This window comes from Bombina bombina, chromosome 2, assembly GCF_027579735.1.
Source record: "Bombina bombina isolate aBomBom1 chromosome 2, aBomBom1.pri, whole genome shotgun sequence".
NCBI lineage: Eukaryota > Metazoa > Chordata > Amphibia > Anura > Bombinatoridae > Bombina > Bombina bombina.
The window spans coordinates 774480774-774500124 of NC_069500.1; the positions used below are offsets into that span (position 1 = coordinate 774480774).

The 19351-nt window shown below is 38.5% G+C and overlaps 1 protein-coding gene across 1 annotated transcript in view; it reads right to left on the reverse strand.

Moving 5' to 3' along the window:
• Positions 1-584: 584 nt before the first annotated feature.
• ANKLE1 (ankyrin repeat and LEM domain containing 1) overlaps positions 585-19351 on the reverse strand; it is an 86580-nt gene continuing 67813 nt past the window's right edge. The window contains exons 8-9 of the mRNA XM_053702931.1: positions 2109-2238; positions 585-1612 (exon numbers count right to left, since the gene is read on the reverse strand). Coding sequence (XP_053558906.1) covers positions 1440-1612; positions 2109-2238 — 303 coding nt within the window. The 3' untranslated portion in view covers positions 585-1439. The remainder of the gene's footprint in view (positions 1613-2108; positions 2239-19351) is intronic.

Sequence of the window (19351 nt, forward strand, 5' to 3'; positions counted from 1 at the left end):
TTAAAAATATATTTACACGTTATTTTCAGACCAATCTTTTCTTTGAATGCATCATTCTACCTAGCATTTATTTAGTGTTAAATGTCCATGTAAATTTCCATATATTAAATAAGATGAAAGCAACCAAAATATAATAATCCCCAAAACACATACACAAACACGCTATTCTATTTTTCAGACACAACACAATATTGTAATATAAATGTGTATGCAAATAGGTATATGCATGAGTGAGCCTGTGTGAAGGCAGTAGACTACAGGTATGTGCAAATAAATATGGACCTGTGTTAAAACCATAGCTAAATAAACATTTCCGCAAAACCTTAAGCATATAAGGAACAATACAACTTTAAAAGCATTCCAGCACAGACTTTCCAGGCTTGCCCCAACTCTGCAAAATCCTTGCAAATGCTAGTATTTATTATTGCATTGTCTATTATGCATTTATTGATTAAACCGTTCTGCTGTATTTAATCAAATTTAAATCAAACAGTTTAAAAAAGAAAAACAAAGCTGTATGAATTACATTTGATGTTCATTAAATGAAAGAAATGATTTAAAAAAGGGGAAAAGAGAAAGTGAACAATGCTTAATGCTTAAACGCTTTATTGCAGCAGTTTTTTTAATGTACAGATTGTAAATCATCTTCTGAGCCCTGAATTATCTTTGCCCTCCAGGGGCAAAACACTGGTAGGTGAATCTCATTGTCTAAGTCTCTTCTTCCGGTATACTGATTTATTAGTAGTTAATCTCAAAGAGAGCAATTACACCAACGTACAAGGTGTTTATAGCCTTAATCAGTAGTAGCAGTAATTTGGTATTTTTAAAAAAATTTGATGTTGCACAAGATCTCAGTTCAACTGAGTGTAAAAATGTATAACAATATGACAAGCTGAATGTCGGTTGGCATTACATTAAAACATTTTTAAAAATAATTTAAAGTATCAAAAATAGCAAAAATAAATGTTTTCCAGTATCTCTTAAAGAATTGATTATTGCCAGATTACTAATCTATACACAATTATGTAGGTAACGGGAGTTAATTTGTTCAAATGCCTTGCATAATAATTTAACATAGTTAATAATTGTATGGAGAAATATTTACAAGGTGGAAAAAAATCCATGCCATTAAAGAGTTTTGCTACATTTCTTAAATTAAATTCATTTTTGGGGGGTTACATTTTATATGGAAACATGATCTGTAACATTTAATTCTCTGCAGTGTTGAATGAAAAGTTTACATTCTGCAGTATAAAAGTTACCATAGAAGAAAGACAAATTATGGCACATATTCACCTTGTTATGGCTTAGACTATTAAGTGTTTTTGATATAGTCATGCAAGATCGAAGGTAGTCATAACCTTGTCCGCCAGCCCAGTCTCCAATTTCCTCTACAGATTAGGTTATTTCATCAGTAGTGGGTCTTTTCATGCCTTCTCTCACCGCCCTGTGCTTATGTCAGGTGGTCGCAACTGACGTTCTCCTTCTGCCAAGAAGATCTGCATTGCTCTATGTAGCATGTGTACTCCAAGACGCCGGCGTCGAGAAGGAGCCCAGCTCTTAACCTGCCCATAGTAAACACCCTTCTTCTGATTGGTCAACATTTTTAAACCTAAAAGGACAGAGAAGTCGGATCTCATATTTATAATGAAATGAGAATTAAGTAGATGGAGAAATCAGTAAAAGAAGCCACATCGATTGAAAGTAGGCCCTGTGACAATTGTTTGTTTTGTCTTATGTGTTTTACTTTTAGAGTCCAGAAACATGTGGAAAGGTCAACCATCCTCACCAGACAACCAGGGATCATTGATTTGCAATGAAATTAATAAATAAAACCTTTGGAGAACTTAGGAGTGGGAAGGCAAGGCATCATACATAGAAATAGTCATCAAAAATTGCTGCCCTCCATAATTCCTGCTGCCTCGTATAGGCCAAATACACCTGTGGTCTTATGTAACTGATAATGCACACTTCTATATGATTTTAGTCAATATGGCCACATGTCCAAAATATATAAAAATATCCCCAACTAATCATTAGCTACATTTAATGTTTTACTTTTAAAAAATTAGGTCATGTATAAGTGGATGGCGCAGCAAGAAACTTACCTATAGCATCCACCATACAGGCCTCTCGTGTGTACGCCTCCACAGGGATGGTGTTCTGGAAACAGTGGAGAGAGATCGCACCTAGGCTGCTATTCCAAATATCCAGAATGTGTTGCACTTTGGAACAAGGCTAAAATAGCAATGAAACAGAAAAAAGAGAAGTCGGTTAAAGAGGGGGTGGAAACAGATATTGATCTAATTGATACAACAGTAGAGGTTTCTAAGTAAATACACACAATGAAAAATAAAATATGTGGGGGGGGGGAGGGTAAAGGAACAAGGAAGATGAGAATGTGAATAGTGGGAGTCCACAATTATTTTTTTCTGTGGTAAAATGGTTAAACATAATGGGCAAGATTACAAGTGGAGTGCTAATTTATCTCACGCCCCTAAACGGGCATGCGATAAATAACCAGCTGGTAAGTGGCTGGTTATTGCTACTATGAGCTCGCATTAGCAATGAGATTAGAAAATTAACCAGATATCAGATCTCTGGTTAATTTTTAAAATGTGCCAAACTGCCCTCAAAATACAGGAGCATAAAAAAAAAAAAAAAACACAAGAAGCAGTTATGAGGGGTTAAAAGTGCAGGATGAGGGGTGTTAGAAAAAAAAAACAGCACTGAGATGTGCCTTTACATTGCAGTCTTTAGGTAACTGTGTTCCCTGTAAATATATATGTATATGAATATATATTTGTGTGTTAATATGTATATATACACGTATTTAACACAAACATATATGTATTTATTCATATATATAGATTTACACTTTGCTGCCATATCTCACAGCAGGAGAACAAGGCTCCCATTAGAGCCTATAGAAGCGCACTCTCGTGAGCACAAAGCTTCTATGCAATACGAACGCAAGGTTGCGTTCGCATTGCACCAAACTTGTAATATCAGCCCACATTTGCGCGCGCTGGTATTACTAAGTGAAGCGCTTTTGCAAAAAAGATATTTTGCACTCCACTTGTAATCAAGCCCAATATTAGTGGCAACATGTGTGACAGGAGAGAATTGCTTTTAGTTGACACTAGCTACACACCATTTTAAAGTGGTGGATCACTGGCATCAAAAACAGTGGCTCAGGTGGGTACTTATGAACTAATACGGGAAAAAGAAGTTAGTGAGAAAAAAAAATAAATCTTAAAATAATCTGGAAAGAAGAAATTTTTAGCGGGAGAGACAAAACTATTGGAATGTGAAGTAAAAACAGCAAATCTGGACAGAATAGAAACAAAAGGGGAGGTATGGAAAATAAAAGCAGGATAAAGCAAATCAAGATGAAAATTTAACAAATAAAGACTTGCGGTCTCATGTTCAGATACAGAGGCAACCTGTTTGTCTTTCTTCATAGACAGTGGATGCCATACATACGCTGCCACAAAAGTAATATTGCCAAGGATTGCCCCCTGTTCTCACTCATTCTGCACTTTTCTAGTTGGTTTGAGTGTTTTAACAGCTCTAACTCAAGAGCAGGGCCTGTCAATCACCCCAAACAAATGTATGACTGATAATTCTTACATTTCGGAAATCAGGAATAAGCAAATGGAGCCCCTTGGTATACACATAATGTAAATGTGAGTAAAAGCTTGACATACATATTTAGTCAGCCCACGCTAAAAACATTTCTAAACCCCCCCCCCCCAAAAAAAAACCAGTAACACCCTGAATAAAAAAGTCTTAACTGCTGGAGCAAATACAAAAATACAAACTTTACCATAAACAGCTCCAATTCCTGAAAAAGTAGCTCTGGTAAATAATATTTTATAGCGCTTGGTAGCATGCATATCTAGGTATGGCAAGCTTCTGCTGTAGGCAACATATGAGGTTTAGAGGACAAGTTACTAGCACATGATCAATTTGTGCCGTATTTCATTCTGACCTTTTCTAGTAAGTATGAATGTTTTAAAGGGAAACTAACCCCACATTTTTGCTTTCATGATTCAGATAGAGCATGCAATTTTAAGCAACTTTATAATTTACTCCTATTGTCAATTTTTCTTTGTCCTCATGTTATCTTGATTTGAAAAAGCAGTAATAAAAGGTTAGGAGCCGGCCCATTTTTTAGCTCAGCGCCTTGGTAGAGCTTGCTGATTGGTTTGCTACATTTAGCCACAAATCAGCAAGTGCTACCCAGTACAGTACTGCTTTTTCAAATCAAGATAGCATGAGAACAAAGAAAAATTAATAATAGGAGTAAATTAGAAAGTTGCTTAAAATCTCATGCTCTATCTGAATCATGAAAGAAAAAAAATTGGGTTTAGTATCCCTTTAACTTCTTAGCAACAATTCTTTTTAGAGTTGATGGGCCAGATTCTCAAAAACTTGAAGACAAATCATCTGTTGGACCTCACTGAATTCTCTATGAAAAGGGGAAAGAGAAATTCCAGGAGTGAGCTACGTTCCATAGAAGGCAGAAAAAGCTGCAGCACCCAATATTTTATGGAGACTAAAGCTTTACACCTATTTCTTTAATATTTAAACAACTAATGTAATTAAAAAATACATCTGCATATTATTCTAAGGCTATGTTTTGATTTGAATACAGCATGATGTCTAATATTTATTTAGTGTTTAACATTCATTTAAAAGGTCCATATATAGCATTTATGATAAAATCCAGCCTCACCTGTACATAGGCTAAGGCTGAAGTCCTTTTTCTTAAACTCACATTATAGAAACTGTAGAATGTACACAGTGCAAATCCCAATGTTCTGAGAGATTAAACTTTACAGTTCCTGACCCAGACAGATCAGAGAGATTTGACGTTGCAATCACAGACAGATCAGAGAGATTTGACGTTGCAATCACAGACAGATCAGAGAGATTTGACCGTGCAACTGGTAAAACAGATGACTTACCAATTACCATTTACAGTTGATAGGGTTGGAAGCTTAGATAAGTCAGTGGGGGAGAGTTTCCATTAAACAGTGGCAGGGAGACTGGTAATCTAAATGTCAAGTAGTAAGAGGACGATCCCTTTCGAAGAAGTTAAAGGGACATGAAACCCAATTTTTTTCTTAAATTTTTTAGATAGAGAATTTTAAGTCTCCAATTTACTGCTACTATTAAATTTGCTTTGTTATCATGCTATTTTATGTTGAAGCGATTTCTATATAGGTAGCATGCACATGCCTGAAGCACTACATGACATGAACCATTGCTGCCATCTAGCGCTCTTGCTAATGTATAACATTGTTGGAAAACTGTGTTGCCTGCAAGTTTATGGTGAAAACAAGAGAATTTGGAACACATAATGGGAAGGTGTACAAATTGAAACATGTTGTCAATTGTAACACTGAAGTAGTGATTTACTTTCTCTCATGTTCCTGTCCATGTTTATGTTGGGAAAACAAAAAGAGCTATAAAGGACAGAATTACTGAACATAGAGATTACATTTTTTTTTTCTCCAGAATAGCAGTGCAGCGAAACACTTTGAACAATTTCATTCCAGTAATCCTGACTTGCTGCAGTTCATAGGTATAGAGGTATAACAAATGGCAGAGGGGGACACAATGAAAAGACCCTCCTAGAAAAGGAATGTATATGCATATCTACTCTAGGTACCCAATTCCCAAATGGTATGAACGAGAAATTGGACATGGCATGCTTCCTGTAAAATCTGTTACTCTCTGATTCTAACACAAATTGAGCCCTACGTCTCTAGATAGTAGATGAAAATCTTTTTTTATTTATATGGCGATACTGTACCTGGTAACAGTTTATTTACATATGTTCTTATGTATAATTAATAGGCTTTATTCTTTCTCTTGGATAGGATAATCCTGAGTAGCAAGTTAAATACCTATGAGGAGGACCAGGTGTTTGTAAAAGTAGCCAAAAATCCTTTTTAAAATTTAATGTGTACATTTTCACCCGTCAGTAGGGGTGCACTGAACACTATAGTATAAGAAGGGACGCTCCCGATATCATCTATACATCCTGACGAAGTCCCGTCCTACCAATAGTTGAGAGGGTGAAATGCGCGTCGGCATTGGCTGACCGGCTCACGTGGTGCGAGCATTCGACTCCAGTGTATTCGGTCGACTACAAAGAGGTCTCTGCAGCATGGATTTCAAGCAGTGATTTCAACTTCGATGTATGTGTGCCAGCGTAGGTTCTTAAGTAGCCGAACAAAAGACCTCAGGAAGGTGTAGTATATACCCCGAGTCTCGGACTCCCACAGAAAGATGTTTTCGCCTTTGTGTCCGTGCAGGAACTAGCTTTTCTTGTTTAATGACTGTGGTTGCGGATGACGCTAATCTTAGCAGACCTTGGGACACTCACCACTATACAAAGTCCAACTGACAAATTCATAAGTCTGTATGGCTGCCCCTTTTGAATGATATATGGCTTTGCGGCCCTCTGGACTGCCTATACTAATACTGGCTATATATGCTTGATTGAGCTCTCTAACCTCCTATGCTTGAATTGCACTTTGAACAACCTTGTCATATAGGGTGGGTTCACTGACAACTTAGATCCCATATACTTCACCTGCCCAGGCTATACCTCCTGATATTTTTCACGGGGGTTCTATGTGCAGCTGGGTATAGTTGATCAGATAAACACCCCATACTACCGAAATTCTTTTTTGCATGTTTTTACACTGGCACCTTTTGCTTACCCTGACCGGTCAGGTTTTTCACATATGTAGTTTGTGTGTTTATTTAATATTTCACTTGGGAATGTGTTTTATGCTGTATGCTAACCTATCAGAGATGTGACTAGTTTAGCATATTTTAAGAAGTACAGTGGATCTCCATAGTGACCCTATTGTTCTTTGGGCAGTTTTTTCTTAAAAAAAAGAAAAAAAAAGTGCTGCTTCCCCTGTCTTTTTTTGAAACAATGATATTTTGTTTCTATCTTTCTTTTGTAAAATTGTGAACACAATTTATATGGGTCTGCTGCATTAGCCCTAACAGGCATTATATATAGGATATATGTTGGAATTACATTATCCTTCTATACAGCTCCATTACTAGCAATTGCTTCCCACTATGCTACTTTCTTGATATTGTTGGAAAACTGTTGCCATATAGTGCTGCAGACACATGCACACGCCTGTACTTACCTTCCTGCTTTTCAACAAAGGATAACACAAAAACAAAGAAAATTTGATAATAGAAGTAAATTGGAAAGTTGTTTAAAAACATAATTTATGTAAGAACTTACCTGATAAATTCATTTCTTTCATATTAGCAAGAGTCCATGAGCTAGTGACGTATGGGATATACATTCCTACCAGGAGGGGCAAAGTTTCCCAAACTTTAAAAATGCCTATAAATACACCCCTCACCACACCCACAATTCAGTTTAACGAATAGACAAGAAGTGGGGTGATAAGAAAGGAGCGAAAGCATAAAAAATAAGGAATTGGAATAATTGTGCTTTATACAAAAAAAATCATAACCACCACAAAAAGGGTGGGCCTCATGGACTCTTGCTAATATGAAAGAAATTAATTTATCAGGTAAGTTCTTACATAAAACATAATTTATGCTTACCTGATAAATTCCTTTCTTCTGTAGTGTGATCAGTCCACGGGTCATCATTACTTCTGGGATATTACTCCTCCCCAACAGGAAGTGCAAGAGGATTCACCCAGCAGAGCTGCATATAGCTCCTCCCCTCTACGTCACTCCCAGTCATTCGACCAAGGACCAACGAGAAAGGAAAAGCCAAGGGTGAAGTGGTGACTGGAGTATAAATTAAAAAATATTTACCTGCCTTAAAAACAGGGCGGGCCGTGGACTGATCACACTACAGAAGAAAGGAATTTATCAGGTAAGCATAAATTATGTTTTCTTCTGTTAAGTGTGATCAGTCCACGGGTCATCATTACTTCTGGGATACCAATACCAAAGCAAAAGTACACGGATGACGGGAGGGATAGGCAGGCTCTTTATACAGAAGGAACCACTGCCTGAAGAACCTTTCTCCCAAAAATAGCCTCCGATGAAGCATAAGTGTCAAATTTGTAAAATTTGGAAAAAGTATGAAGCGAAGACCAAGTTGCAGCCTTGCAAATCTGCTCAACAGAGGCCTCATTCTTGAAGGCCCAAGTGGAAGCCACAGCTCTAGTAGAATGAGCTGTAATTCTTTCAGGAGGCTGCTGTCCAGCAGTCTCATAAGCTAAACGAATTATGCTACGAAGCCAAAAAGAAAGAGGTAGCAGAAGCTTTTTGACCTCTCCTCTGCCCAGAGTAAACGACAAACAGAGAAGACGTTTGTCGAAATTCCTTAGTTGCCTGTAAGTAAAATTTTAGAGCACGGACTACATCCAGGTTGTGCAGTAGACGTTCCTTCTTCGAAGAAGGATTTGGGCACAAAGAAGGAACAACAATCTCTTGATTGATATTCCTGTTAGTCACTACCTTAGGTAAGAACCCAGGTTTAGTACGCAGAACTACCTTATCCGAATGAAAAATCAAATAAGGAGAATCACAATGTAAGGCTGATAATTCAGAGACTCTTCGAGCTGAGGAAATAGCCATTAAAAATAGAACTTTCCAAGATAACAACTTTATATCAATGGAATGAAGGGGTTCAAACGGAACGCCCTGTAAAACATTAAGAACAAGGTTTAAACTCCAAGGTGGAGCAACAGTTTTAAACACAGGCTTAATCCTGGCCAAAGCCTGACAAAAAGCCTGGACGTCAGGAACTTCTGACAGACGTTTGTGTAACAGAATGGACAGAGCTGAGATCTGTCCCTTTAATGAACTAGCAGACAAACCCTTTTCTAAACCTTCTTGTAGAAAAGACAATATCCTAGGAATCCTAACCTTACTCCAAGAGTAACCTTTGGATTCACACCAATATAGGTATTTACGCCATATCTTATGGTAAATCTTTCTGGTAACAGGCTTCCTAGCCTGTATTAAGGTATCAATAACTGACTCAGAAAACCCACGTCTTGATAAAATCAAGCGTTCAATTTCCAAGCAGTCAGCTTCAGAGAAGTTAGATTTTGATGTTTGAAGGGACCCTGTATCAGAAGGTCCTGTTTCAGAGGTAGAGACCAAGGTGGACAGGATGACATGTCCACCAGGTCTGCATACCAAGTCCTGCGTGGCCACGCAGGTGCTATTAGAATCACTGATGCTCTCTCTTGTTTGATTCTGGCAATCAATCGAGGAAGCATCGGGAAGGGTGGAAACACGTAAGCCATCCTGAAGTCCCAAGGTGCTGTCAGGGCATCTATCAGGACTGCTCCTGGATCCCTGGATCTGGACCCGTAACGAGGAAGCTTGGCGTTCTGTCGAGACGCCATGAGATCTATCTCTGGTTTGCCCCAACGTCGAAGTATTTGGGCAAAGACCTCCGGATGGAGTTCCCACTCCCCCGGATGAAAAGTCTGACGACTTAAGAAATCCGCCTCCCAGTTCTCCACGCCTGGGATGTGGATTGCTGACAGGTGGCAAGAGTGAGACTCTGCCCAGCGAATTATCTTTGATACTTCCATCATAGCTAGGGAGCTTCTTGTCCCTCCCTGATGGTTGATGTAAGCTACAGTCGTGATGTTGTCCGACTGAAACCTGATGAACCCCCGAGTTGTCAACTGGGGCCAAGCCAGGAGGGCATTGAGAACTGCTCTCAATTCCAGAATGTTTATTGGCAGGAGACTCTCCTCCTGACTCCATTGTCCCTGAGCCTTCAGAGAATTCCAGACGGCACCCCAACCTAGAAGGCTGGCGTCTGTTGTTACAATTGTCCAGTCTGGTCTGCTGAATGGCATCCCCCTGGACAGATGTGGCCGAGAAAGCCACCATAGAAGAGAATTTCTGGTCTCTTGATCCAGATTCAGAGAAGGGGATAAGTCTGAGTAATCCCCATTCCACTGACTTAGCATGCACAGTTGCAGTGGTCTGAGGTGTAAGCGTGCAAAGGGTACTATGTCCATTGCCGCTACCATTAAGCCGATTACCTCCATGCATTGAGCCACTGACGGGTGTTGAATGGAATGAATGGTGCGGCAAGCACTTTGAAGTCTTGTTAGCCTGTCCTCTGTCAGGTAAATCTTCATTTCTACAGAATCTATAAGAGTCCCCAGGAAGGGAACTCTTGTGAGTGGAACGAGTGAACTTTTCTTTTCGTTCACCTTCCATCCATGTGACCTTAGAAATGCCAGTACTAACTCTGTATGAGACTTGGCAGTTTGAAAGCTTGAAGCTTGTATCAGAATGTCGTCTAGGTATGGAGCTACCGAGATTCCCCGCGGTCTTAGTACCGCCAGAAGAGCACCCAGAACCTTTGTGAAGATTCTTGGAGCTGTAGCCAATCCGAATGGAAGAGCCACAAACTGGTAATGCCTGTCTAGGAAGGCAAACCTTAGGTACCGGTAATGATCTTTGTGAATCGGTATGTGAAGGTAAGCATCTTTTAAATCTACAGTGGTCATGTACTGACCCTCTTGGATCATAGGTAAAATTGTCCGAATAGTCTCCATCTTGAACGATGGAACTCTTAGGAATTTGTTTAGGATCTTTAAGTCCAGGATTGGTCTGAAAGTTCCCTCTTTTTTGGGAACCACAAACAGATTTGAGTAAAACCCCTGTCCCTGTTCCGATCGTGGAACTGGATGGATTACTCCCATTAACAAGAGCTCTTGTACGCAGCGTAGAAACGCCTCTTTCTTTGTCTGGATTGTTGACAACCTTGACAGATGAAATCTCTCTCTTGGAGGAGAGTATTTGAAGTCCAGAAGGTATCCCTGAGATATTATCTCTAGCGCCCAGGGATCCTGGACATCTCTTGCCCAAGCCTGGGCGAAGAGAGAAAGTCTGCCCCCCACTAGATCCGATCCCGGATCGGGGGCCCTCAATTCATGCTGTTTTAGGGGCAGCAGCAGGTTTCCTGGTCTGCTTGCCCTTGTTCCAGGACTGGTTAGGTTTTCAGCCTTGCCTGTAGCGAGCAACAGCTCCTTCCTGTTTTGGTGCAGAGGAAGTTGATGCTGCTCCTGCTTTGAAATTACGAAAGGAACGAAAATTAGACTGTCTAGCCTTAGCTTTGGCTTTGTCCTGAGGCAGGGCATGGCCTTTACCTCCTGTAATGTCAGCGATAATCTCTTTCAACCCGGGCCCGAATAAGGTCTGCCCTTTGAAAGGTATATTAAGCAATTTAGACTTAGAAGTAACATCAGCTGACCAGGATTTTAGCCACAGCGCCCTGCGTGCCTGAATGGCGAATCCTAAATTCTTTGCCGTAAGTTTAGTAAGATGTACTACGGCCTCCGAAATGAATGAATTAGCTAGTTTAAGGACTCTAAGCCTGTCCGTAATGTCGTCCAGAGTAACTGAACTAATGTTCTCTTCCAGAGACTCAATCCAGAATGCCGCTGCAGCCGTGATCGGCGCAATGCATGCAAGGGGTTGCAATATAAACCCTTGTTGAACAAACATTTTCTTAAGGTAACCCTCTAACTTTTTATCCATTGGATCTGAAAAAGCACAGCTATCCTCCACCGGGATAGTGGTACGCTTAGCTAAAGTAGAAACTGCTCCCTCCACCTTAGGGACCGTTTGCCATAAGTCCCTTGTGGTGGCGTCTATTGGAAACATTTTTCTAAATATCGGAGGGGGTGAGAACGGCACACCGGGTCTATCCCACTCCTTAGTAACAATTTCAGTAAGTCTCTTAGGTATAGGAAAAACCTCAGTACTCGTCGGTACCGCAAAATATTTATCCAACCTACACATTTTCTCTGGTATTGCAACTGTGTTACAATCATTCAGAGCCGCTAACACCTCCCCTAGTAATACACGGAGGTTTTCCAGTTTAAATTTAAAATTTGAAATATCTGAATCCAGTCTGTTTGGATCAGAACCGTCACCCACAGAATGAAGTTCTCCGTCCTCATGTTCTGCCACCTGTGACGCAGTGTCTGACATGGCCCTAATATTATCAGCGCACTCTGTTCTCACCCCAGAGTGATCACGCTTACCTCTTAGTTCTGGTAATTTAGCCAAAACTTCAGTCATAACAGTAGCCATATCCTGTAATGTGATTTGTAATGGCCGCCCAGATGTACTCGGAGCTACAATATCACGCACCTCCCTCTGAGCGGGAGATGCAGGTACTGACACGTGAGGCGATTTAGTCGGCATAACTCTCCCCTCGTTGTTTGGTGAAATTTGTTCAATTTGTACAGATTGACTTTTATTTAAAGTAGCATCAATACAGTTAGTACATAAATTTCTATTGGGCTCCACTTTGGCATTGCAACAAATGACACAGGTATCATCCTCTGAATCAGACATGTTTAACACACTAGCAAATAAACTTGCAACTTGGAAATACAATTCAATTAGAATAATATTAAAAACGTACTGTGCCTTTAAGAAGCACAGAAGATCTATGACAGTTGAAAATTAATAAATTGAAACAGTTATAGCCTCAATCCTTGTAAACAACACAACTTTAGCAAAGGTTTAATCCCATTAGCAAAGATAACAAATTCTGAAAGCAGGAAACAAATTACAGAATAAACGTTTTTTATCTCAGTCAACTATAATTCTCACAGCTCTGCTGAGAGAAATTACCTCCCTCAAAATAAGTTTTGAAGACCCCTGAGCTCTGTAGAGATGAACCGGATCATGCAGGAAATACAATGAGTTGCTGACTGAAATATCTGATGCGTAGCAAAAGCGCCAAAAAACGGCCCCTCCCCCTCACACACAGTAGTGAGAGAGAACAGAAACTGTCAGAAAAAAGATTAAGCAACTGCCAAGTGGAAAAATAGTGCCCAAATATTTATTCACTCAGTACCTCAGCAAATGAAAACGATTTTACATTCCAGCAAAAACGTTAAACATAATTTCTAGTTATTAAACAGCTTTATGTACTTCTTACAGTGTAATTCTAGTGAAGTACCATTCCCCAGAATACTGAAGTGTAAAGTATACATACATGACATTATATCGGTATGGCAGGATTTTCTCATCAATTCCATTGTCAGAAAATAAAAGCTGCTACATACCTCTATGCAGATTCATCTGCCCGCTGTCCCCTGATCTGAAGTTTACCTCTCCTCAGATGGCCGAGAAACAGCAATATGATCTTAACTACTCTGGCTAAAATCATAGCAAAAACTCTGGTAGATTCTTCTTCAAACTCTGCCAGAGAGATAATAACACACTCCGGTGCTATTTTAAAATAACAAACTTTTGATTGAAGATATAAAACTAAGTATAATCACCATAGTCCTCTCACACATCCTATCTAGTCGTTGGGTGCAAGAGAATGACTGGGAGTGACGTAGAGGGGAGGAGCTATATGCAGCTCTGCTGGGTGAATCCTCTTGCACTTCCTGTTGGGGAGGAGTAATATCCCAGAAGTAATGATGACCCGTGGACTGATCACACTTAACAGAAGAAATTATGTTTTCTTTCATGTAATTAGCAAGAGTCCATGAGCTAGTGACGTATGGGATAGCAGATACCCAAGATGATAAAATAAAGACAGCCAATTCCACTGAAAAATTCATCCACTACCCAAATCAAAAAGTTTCAATTTTTATAATGAAAAAAACTGAAGTTATAAGCAGAAGAATCAAACTGAAACAGCTGCCTGAAGTACTATTCTACCAAAAACTGCTTCTGAAGAAGAGAAAACATAAAAATGGTAGAATTTAGTAAAAGTATGCAAAGAAAACCAAGTCGTTGCTTTGCAAATCTGATCAACAGAAGTTTCATTCTTAAAAATCCAGGAAGTAGAAACTGACCTAGTAGAATGAGTCGTATTCCTCTGAGGCGGGGATTAACCCGACTCCAAATAAGCAAGATGAATCAAAAAGCTTAACCAAGAAGCCAAAGAAATGGCAGAAGCCTTCTGACCTTTTCTAAAACCAGAAAAGATAACAAATAGACTACAAGTCTTTCTAAAATCTTTAGTAGCTTGAACATAATTTCAAAACTCTTACCACATCCAAAGAATATAAGAATCTCTCCAAGAATTCTTAGTATTAGGACACAAGGAAGAGACAATAATTCCTCTACTAATGTTGTTAAAATTCACAACTTTAGGAAAAAATTGAAAAGAAGACAGTAAAACCACCTTATTCTGATGAAAAATCAGAAAAAGGAGACTCACAAGAATGAGCAGATAATTCAAAAACTGAACTAGCTGAAGAGATGTCTAAAGGAACAATACTTTACAAGAAAGTAATTTAAATGTCCAAAGAAAGCATATGCTCAATCGGAAGAGCCTGTAAAGCCCTCAGAACCAAATTAAGACTCCAAAGAGGAGAAATTGGCTTAAATGACAGACTTGATACGAACCAAAGCCTGAACAAAACAATGAATAACAGAAAGATTAGCAAATTTTTCTACGAAAACAGCACAGAAAAAGCAGAGATTTGTCCTTGCAAGGAACTTGCAGATAAAAACCCTTATCTAAACCATCCTGAAGAAAACTATAAAAACCTAGGAATTCTAAAAGAATGCCAAGAGAATTTATGAAAAGAGTATCAAGAGATGTAAATCTTTCAAACTCGATAATAAATCTTACTAGACACAGATTTACGAGCCTGCAACATAGTATTAATCACTGAGTCAATTTGAAAATTTTTGAAGGCAAGAATATTTATTCATATGCATTTCCCAAAATAATGAAACTGACAGTCTGAAAGAAGGAATACTGATTAACCTGAATCATGGCAAATATAAGTTTAAAACATATATTTAGAACTTTACATATAAAGTGCCCAACCATAGCTTTGAGTGTCATAAATAGAAAACATAATTTATGAAAGAACTTACCTGATAAATTAATTTCTTTCATATTAGCAAGAGTCCATGAGCTACGTCACTATGGGATGGGATATACATTCCTACCAGGAGGGGCAAAGTTTCCCAAACCTCAAAATGCCTATAAATACACCCCTCACCACACCCACAAATCAGTTTAACGCATAGCCAAGAAGTGGGGTGATAAGACAAAAGTGCGAAAGCATAAAAAAAAAAAATAAGGAATTGGAATAATTGTGCTTTATACAAAAAAATCATAACCACCACAAAAAAGGGTGGGCCTCATGGACTCTTGCTAATATGAAAGAAATGAATTTATCAGGTAAGTTCTTACATAAATTATGTTTTCTTTCATGTAATTAGCAAGAGTCCATGAGCTAGTGACGTATGGGATAATGAATACCCAAGATGTGGATCTTCCACGCAAGAGTCACTAGAGAGGGAGGGAAAAAATAAAGACAGCCAATTCCACTGAAAATAATCCACACCCAAAATAAAGTTTAAATCTTATAATGAAAAAAACTGAAATTATAAGCAGAAGAATCATACTGAAACAGCTGCCTGAAGTACTTTTCTACCAAAAACTGCTTCAGAAGAAGAAAACACATCAAAATGGTAGAATTTAGAAAAAGTATGCAAAGAAGACCAAGTTGCTGCTTTGCAAATCTGATCAACCGAAGCTTCATTCCTAAACGCCCAGGAAAGTAGAAACTGACCTAGTAGAATGAGCTGTAATCCTTTGAGGCGGAGTTTTACCCGACTCGACATAAGCATGATGAATCAAAGACTTTAACCAAGACGCCAAAGAAATGGCAGAGGCCTTCTGACCTTTCCTAGAACCGGAAAAGATAACAAATAGACTAGAAGTCTTTCGAAAAATTTTAGTAGCTTCAACATATTTCAAAGCTCTAACTACATCCAAAGAATGCAACGATCTTTCCTTAGGATTCTTAGGATTAGGACACAATGAAGGAACCACAATTTCTCTACTAATGTTGTTAGAATTCACAACCTTAGGTAAAAATTGAAAAGAAGTTCGCAACACCGCCTTATCCTGCTGACAAATCAGAAAAGGAGACTCACAAGAAAGAGCAGATAAATCAGAAACTCTTCTAGCAGAAGAGATGGCCAAAAGAAACAAAACTTTCCAAGAAAGTAATTTAATGTCCAGCGAATGCATAGGTTCAAACGGAGGAGCTTGAAGAGCCCCCAGAACCAAATTCAAACTCCAAGGAGGAGAAATTGACTTAACAGGTTTTATACGAACCAAAGCTTGTACAAAACAATGAATAACAGGCAGACAAGTAATCTTTCTGTGAAAAAGAACAGAAAGAGCAGAGATTTGTCCTTCAAGGAAATTGCAGACAAACCTTTATCCAAACCATCCTGAAGAAACTGTAAAATTCTAGGAATTCTAAAAGAATGCCAAGAAAAATGATGAGAAAAACACCAAGACATGTAAACCGTCCAGACTCGATAATATATCTTCCTAGATACAGATTTACGAGCCTGTAACATAGTATTAATCAGAGAGTCAGAGAAACCTCTATGACTGAGAATCAAGCGTTCAATCTCTATACCTTCAAATTTAAAGATTTGAGATCCTGATGGAAAAAAAGGACCTTGTGATAGAAGGTCTGGTCTTAACGGAAGAGTCTATGATTGGCAAGTGGCCATCCGGACAAGATCCGCATACCAAAACCTGTGAGGCCATGCTGGAGCCACCAGCAGTACAGACGAGCACCCCTTAGAATCTTGGAAATTACTCTTGGAAGAAGAACTAGAGGTGGAAAGATATAGGCAGGATGATACTTCCAAGGAAGTGACAATGCATCCACTGCCTCCGCCTGAGGATCCCTGGATCTGGACAGATACCTGGGAAGCTTCTTGTTTAGATGAGAAGCCATCAGATCTATTTCTGGAAGTCCCCACATTTGAACAATCTGAAGAAATACCTCTGGGTGAAGAGACCATTCACCCGGATGTAACGTTTGGTGACTGAGATATTCCGCTTCCCAATTGTCTATACCTAGGATATGAACCGCAGAAATTAGACAGGAGCTGGATTCCGCCCAAACCAGAATTCGAGATACTTCTTTCATAGCCAGAGGACTGTGAGTCCCTCCTTGATGATTGACATATGCCACAGTTGTGACATTGCCCGTCTGAAAACAAATGAACGACTCTCTCTTTAGAAGAGGCCATGACTGAAGAGCTCTGAAAATTGCACGGAGTTCCAAAATATTGATTGGTAATCTCACCTCCTGAGATTCCCAAACCCCTTGTGCTGTCAGAGACCCCCAAACAGCTCCCCAACCTGTCAGACTTGCATCTGTTGAAATCTCAGTCCAGGTTGGAAGAACAAAAGAAGCCCCCTGAATTAAACGACGGTGGTCTGTCCACCATGTCAGAAAGTGTCGAACAATCGGTTTTAAAGATATTAATTGAGATATCTTTGTATAATCCCTGCACCACTGGTTCAGCATACAGAGCTGAAGAGGTTGCATGTGAAAACGAGCAAAGGGAACCGCGTCCAATGCAGCAGTCATAAGACCTAGAATTTCCATGCATAAGGCTACCAAAGGGAAAGATTGAGACTGAAGGTTTCGACAAGCTGAAACCAATTTCAGACGTCTCTTGTCTGTCAGAGACAAAGTCATGGACACTGAATCTATCAGGAAACCTAAAAAGGTTACCCTTGTCTGAGGAATCAACAAACTTTTTGGTAAATTGATCCTCCAACCATATTCTAGAAGAAACAACACTCATAAAAGACTGGAAAGGTTCTTTCTAGTGAAAATGAGCAAAGGGAATTGAATCCAATGCCGTGGCCATAAGACCTAAAACTTCTATGCATATATAGCAACTGAAGGAAATAATAGAGACTAAAGGTACCGACAGACGGAACCCAATAGAATTATCCCTTGTCTGATAGAGACAAAGACAGTGACACAAACTTTGAATGAAAACAGAAAAATGAAAATATGCATTTATTGTATCTAATGAAAACAAATAATGCTATCAATGACCATAAAAAGGCAAAATAGTTTGAATAAAACTCCAAACCCGGTTCCTAAAAAAGGAACTGGAAGAAATACCCCAGAAGATTCCAGGTCTGAGCAGCGCTTGAACCCCATGGGTGCCCAGCCATGCTTCAACAGTACCCAAAATATATAGGACAGAAACACACTTAAAGAAAGTGTTAGCCTTACTGGAATAAAATCAAAGAAATTTGGACAAAATAGAACCAAATAAATTTCAAAGAAGTCTTAACCTGCCTCTTACCAGCCAAGCTGGAAAACGGCACGTACATCGCAATATTAGGGAGCTGATTTCGAACCCCAATTACAAACATGTTACTTGGGAAAGAACTCAGGAATTCGTTCCTTAATAAGAACAACTAAACTAGTATAAGCTTAAAGTTTAGTCTTAGAACTCAATCTTGAAGCCCAGAGTAACAGTTAAGAATTTAATCCAATTATAAAACAAATAATTGATTATCTTAGAACAAAATTCTTCTAGCTAAAATAGCTAAAGACACAGATTAACCCTCATTTGCGAAAATATTGAATAAAATGAAGACACAAATGAAATTATTAGCATGATAGTCCAGTTTAAAGGACCAGTCAATACAAAGGACTTGCATAATCAATAAATGCAAAACAACAAGACAAATGCAACAGCACCTAGTCTAGTAAATGTTGTCCTTTAACAATGCTAAAATAAATCATAATCTGATACTTGATCTTAAAGTAAACAGAAAAAATGAAGCAATTGCAATATCCAAATAAATCACAGGACCAAGAAAAGTACCTGAAACTAAATAATTTTCCATAAATAAGATACAACTATCTAAAGGAAAATAAATACTATTTTGCTATAGAAACAATAGCATAATTAGTAGAAGTAGAGATAGCCCCAATAAATTGGAGAACCCTCCAAATTGAATTTAACTGCTGGCAAAGAATATAGTTTAAAACCTTTGAAAAAGGAATAAAAGAAAATTCTCAGCCTATTCCATTCCCTAGAATGGGGAATTGGAAAGAAAACCTCTGAAAACACAGAAGAAATAAATAGGCAGAAATAGTGTCAGCTAGTCTTAAAGAACTAGTTACCTTAATATCCAAAATAATCAACACCTTTTCAACAAAGAACAAATGTACTTTAATAATAGAAAAATAATAAAAAAGTAGATTTGTTAGTGTCAATATCTGATGAAGAAAATTTCTGAAATAGAAAAAACATCATCAGAGAAGGATAAATCAGTATGTTGTTGGTCATTTGAAACTTCAATAATTAAAAAAGAAGTGAAAAAGACCTAAAAATTTTATTAGAAGGCACGAAGTCAGACAAAGCCTTTAAAATAGAATCAGAAAATAATTCTTATAAATCTTCTAAATATTTCTTGTACATAAAATGTAAGAATGGAAATATATAAAGCATAAACACTAATAGAATCTGCATGTAAAAGTATATCATAATACCTTAT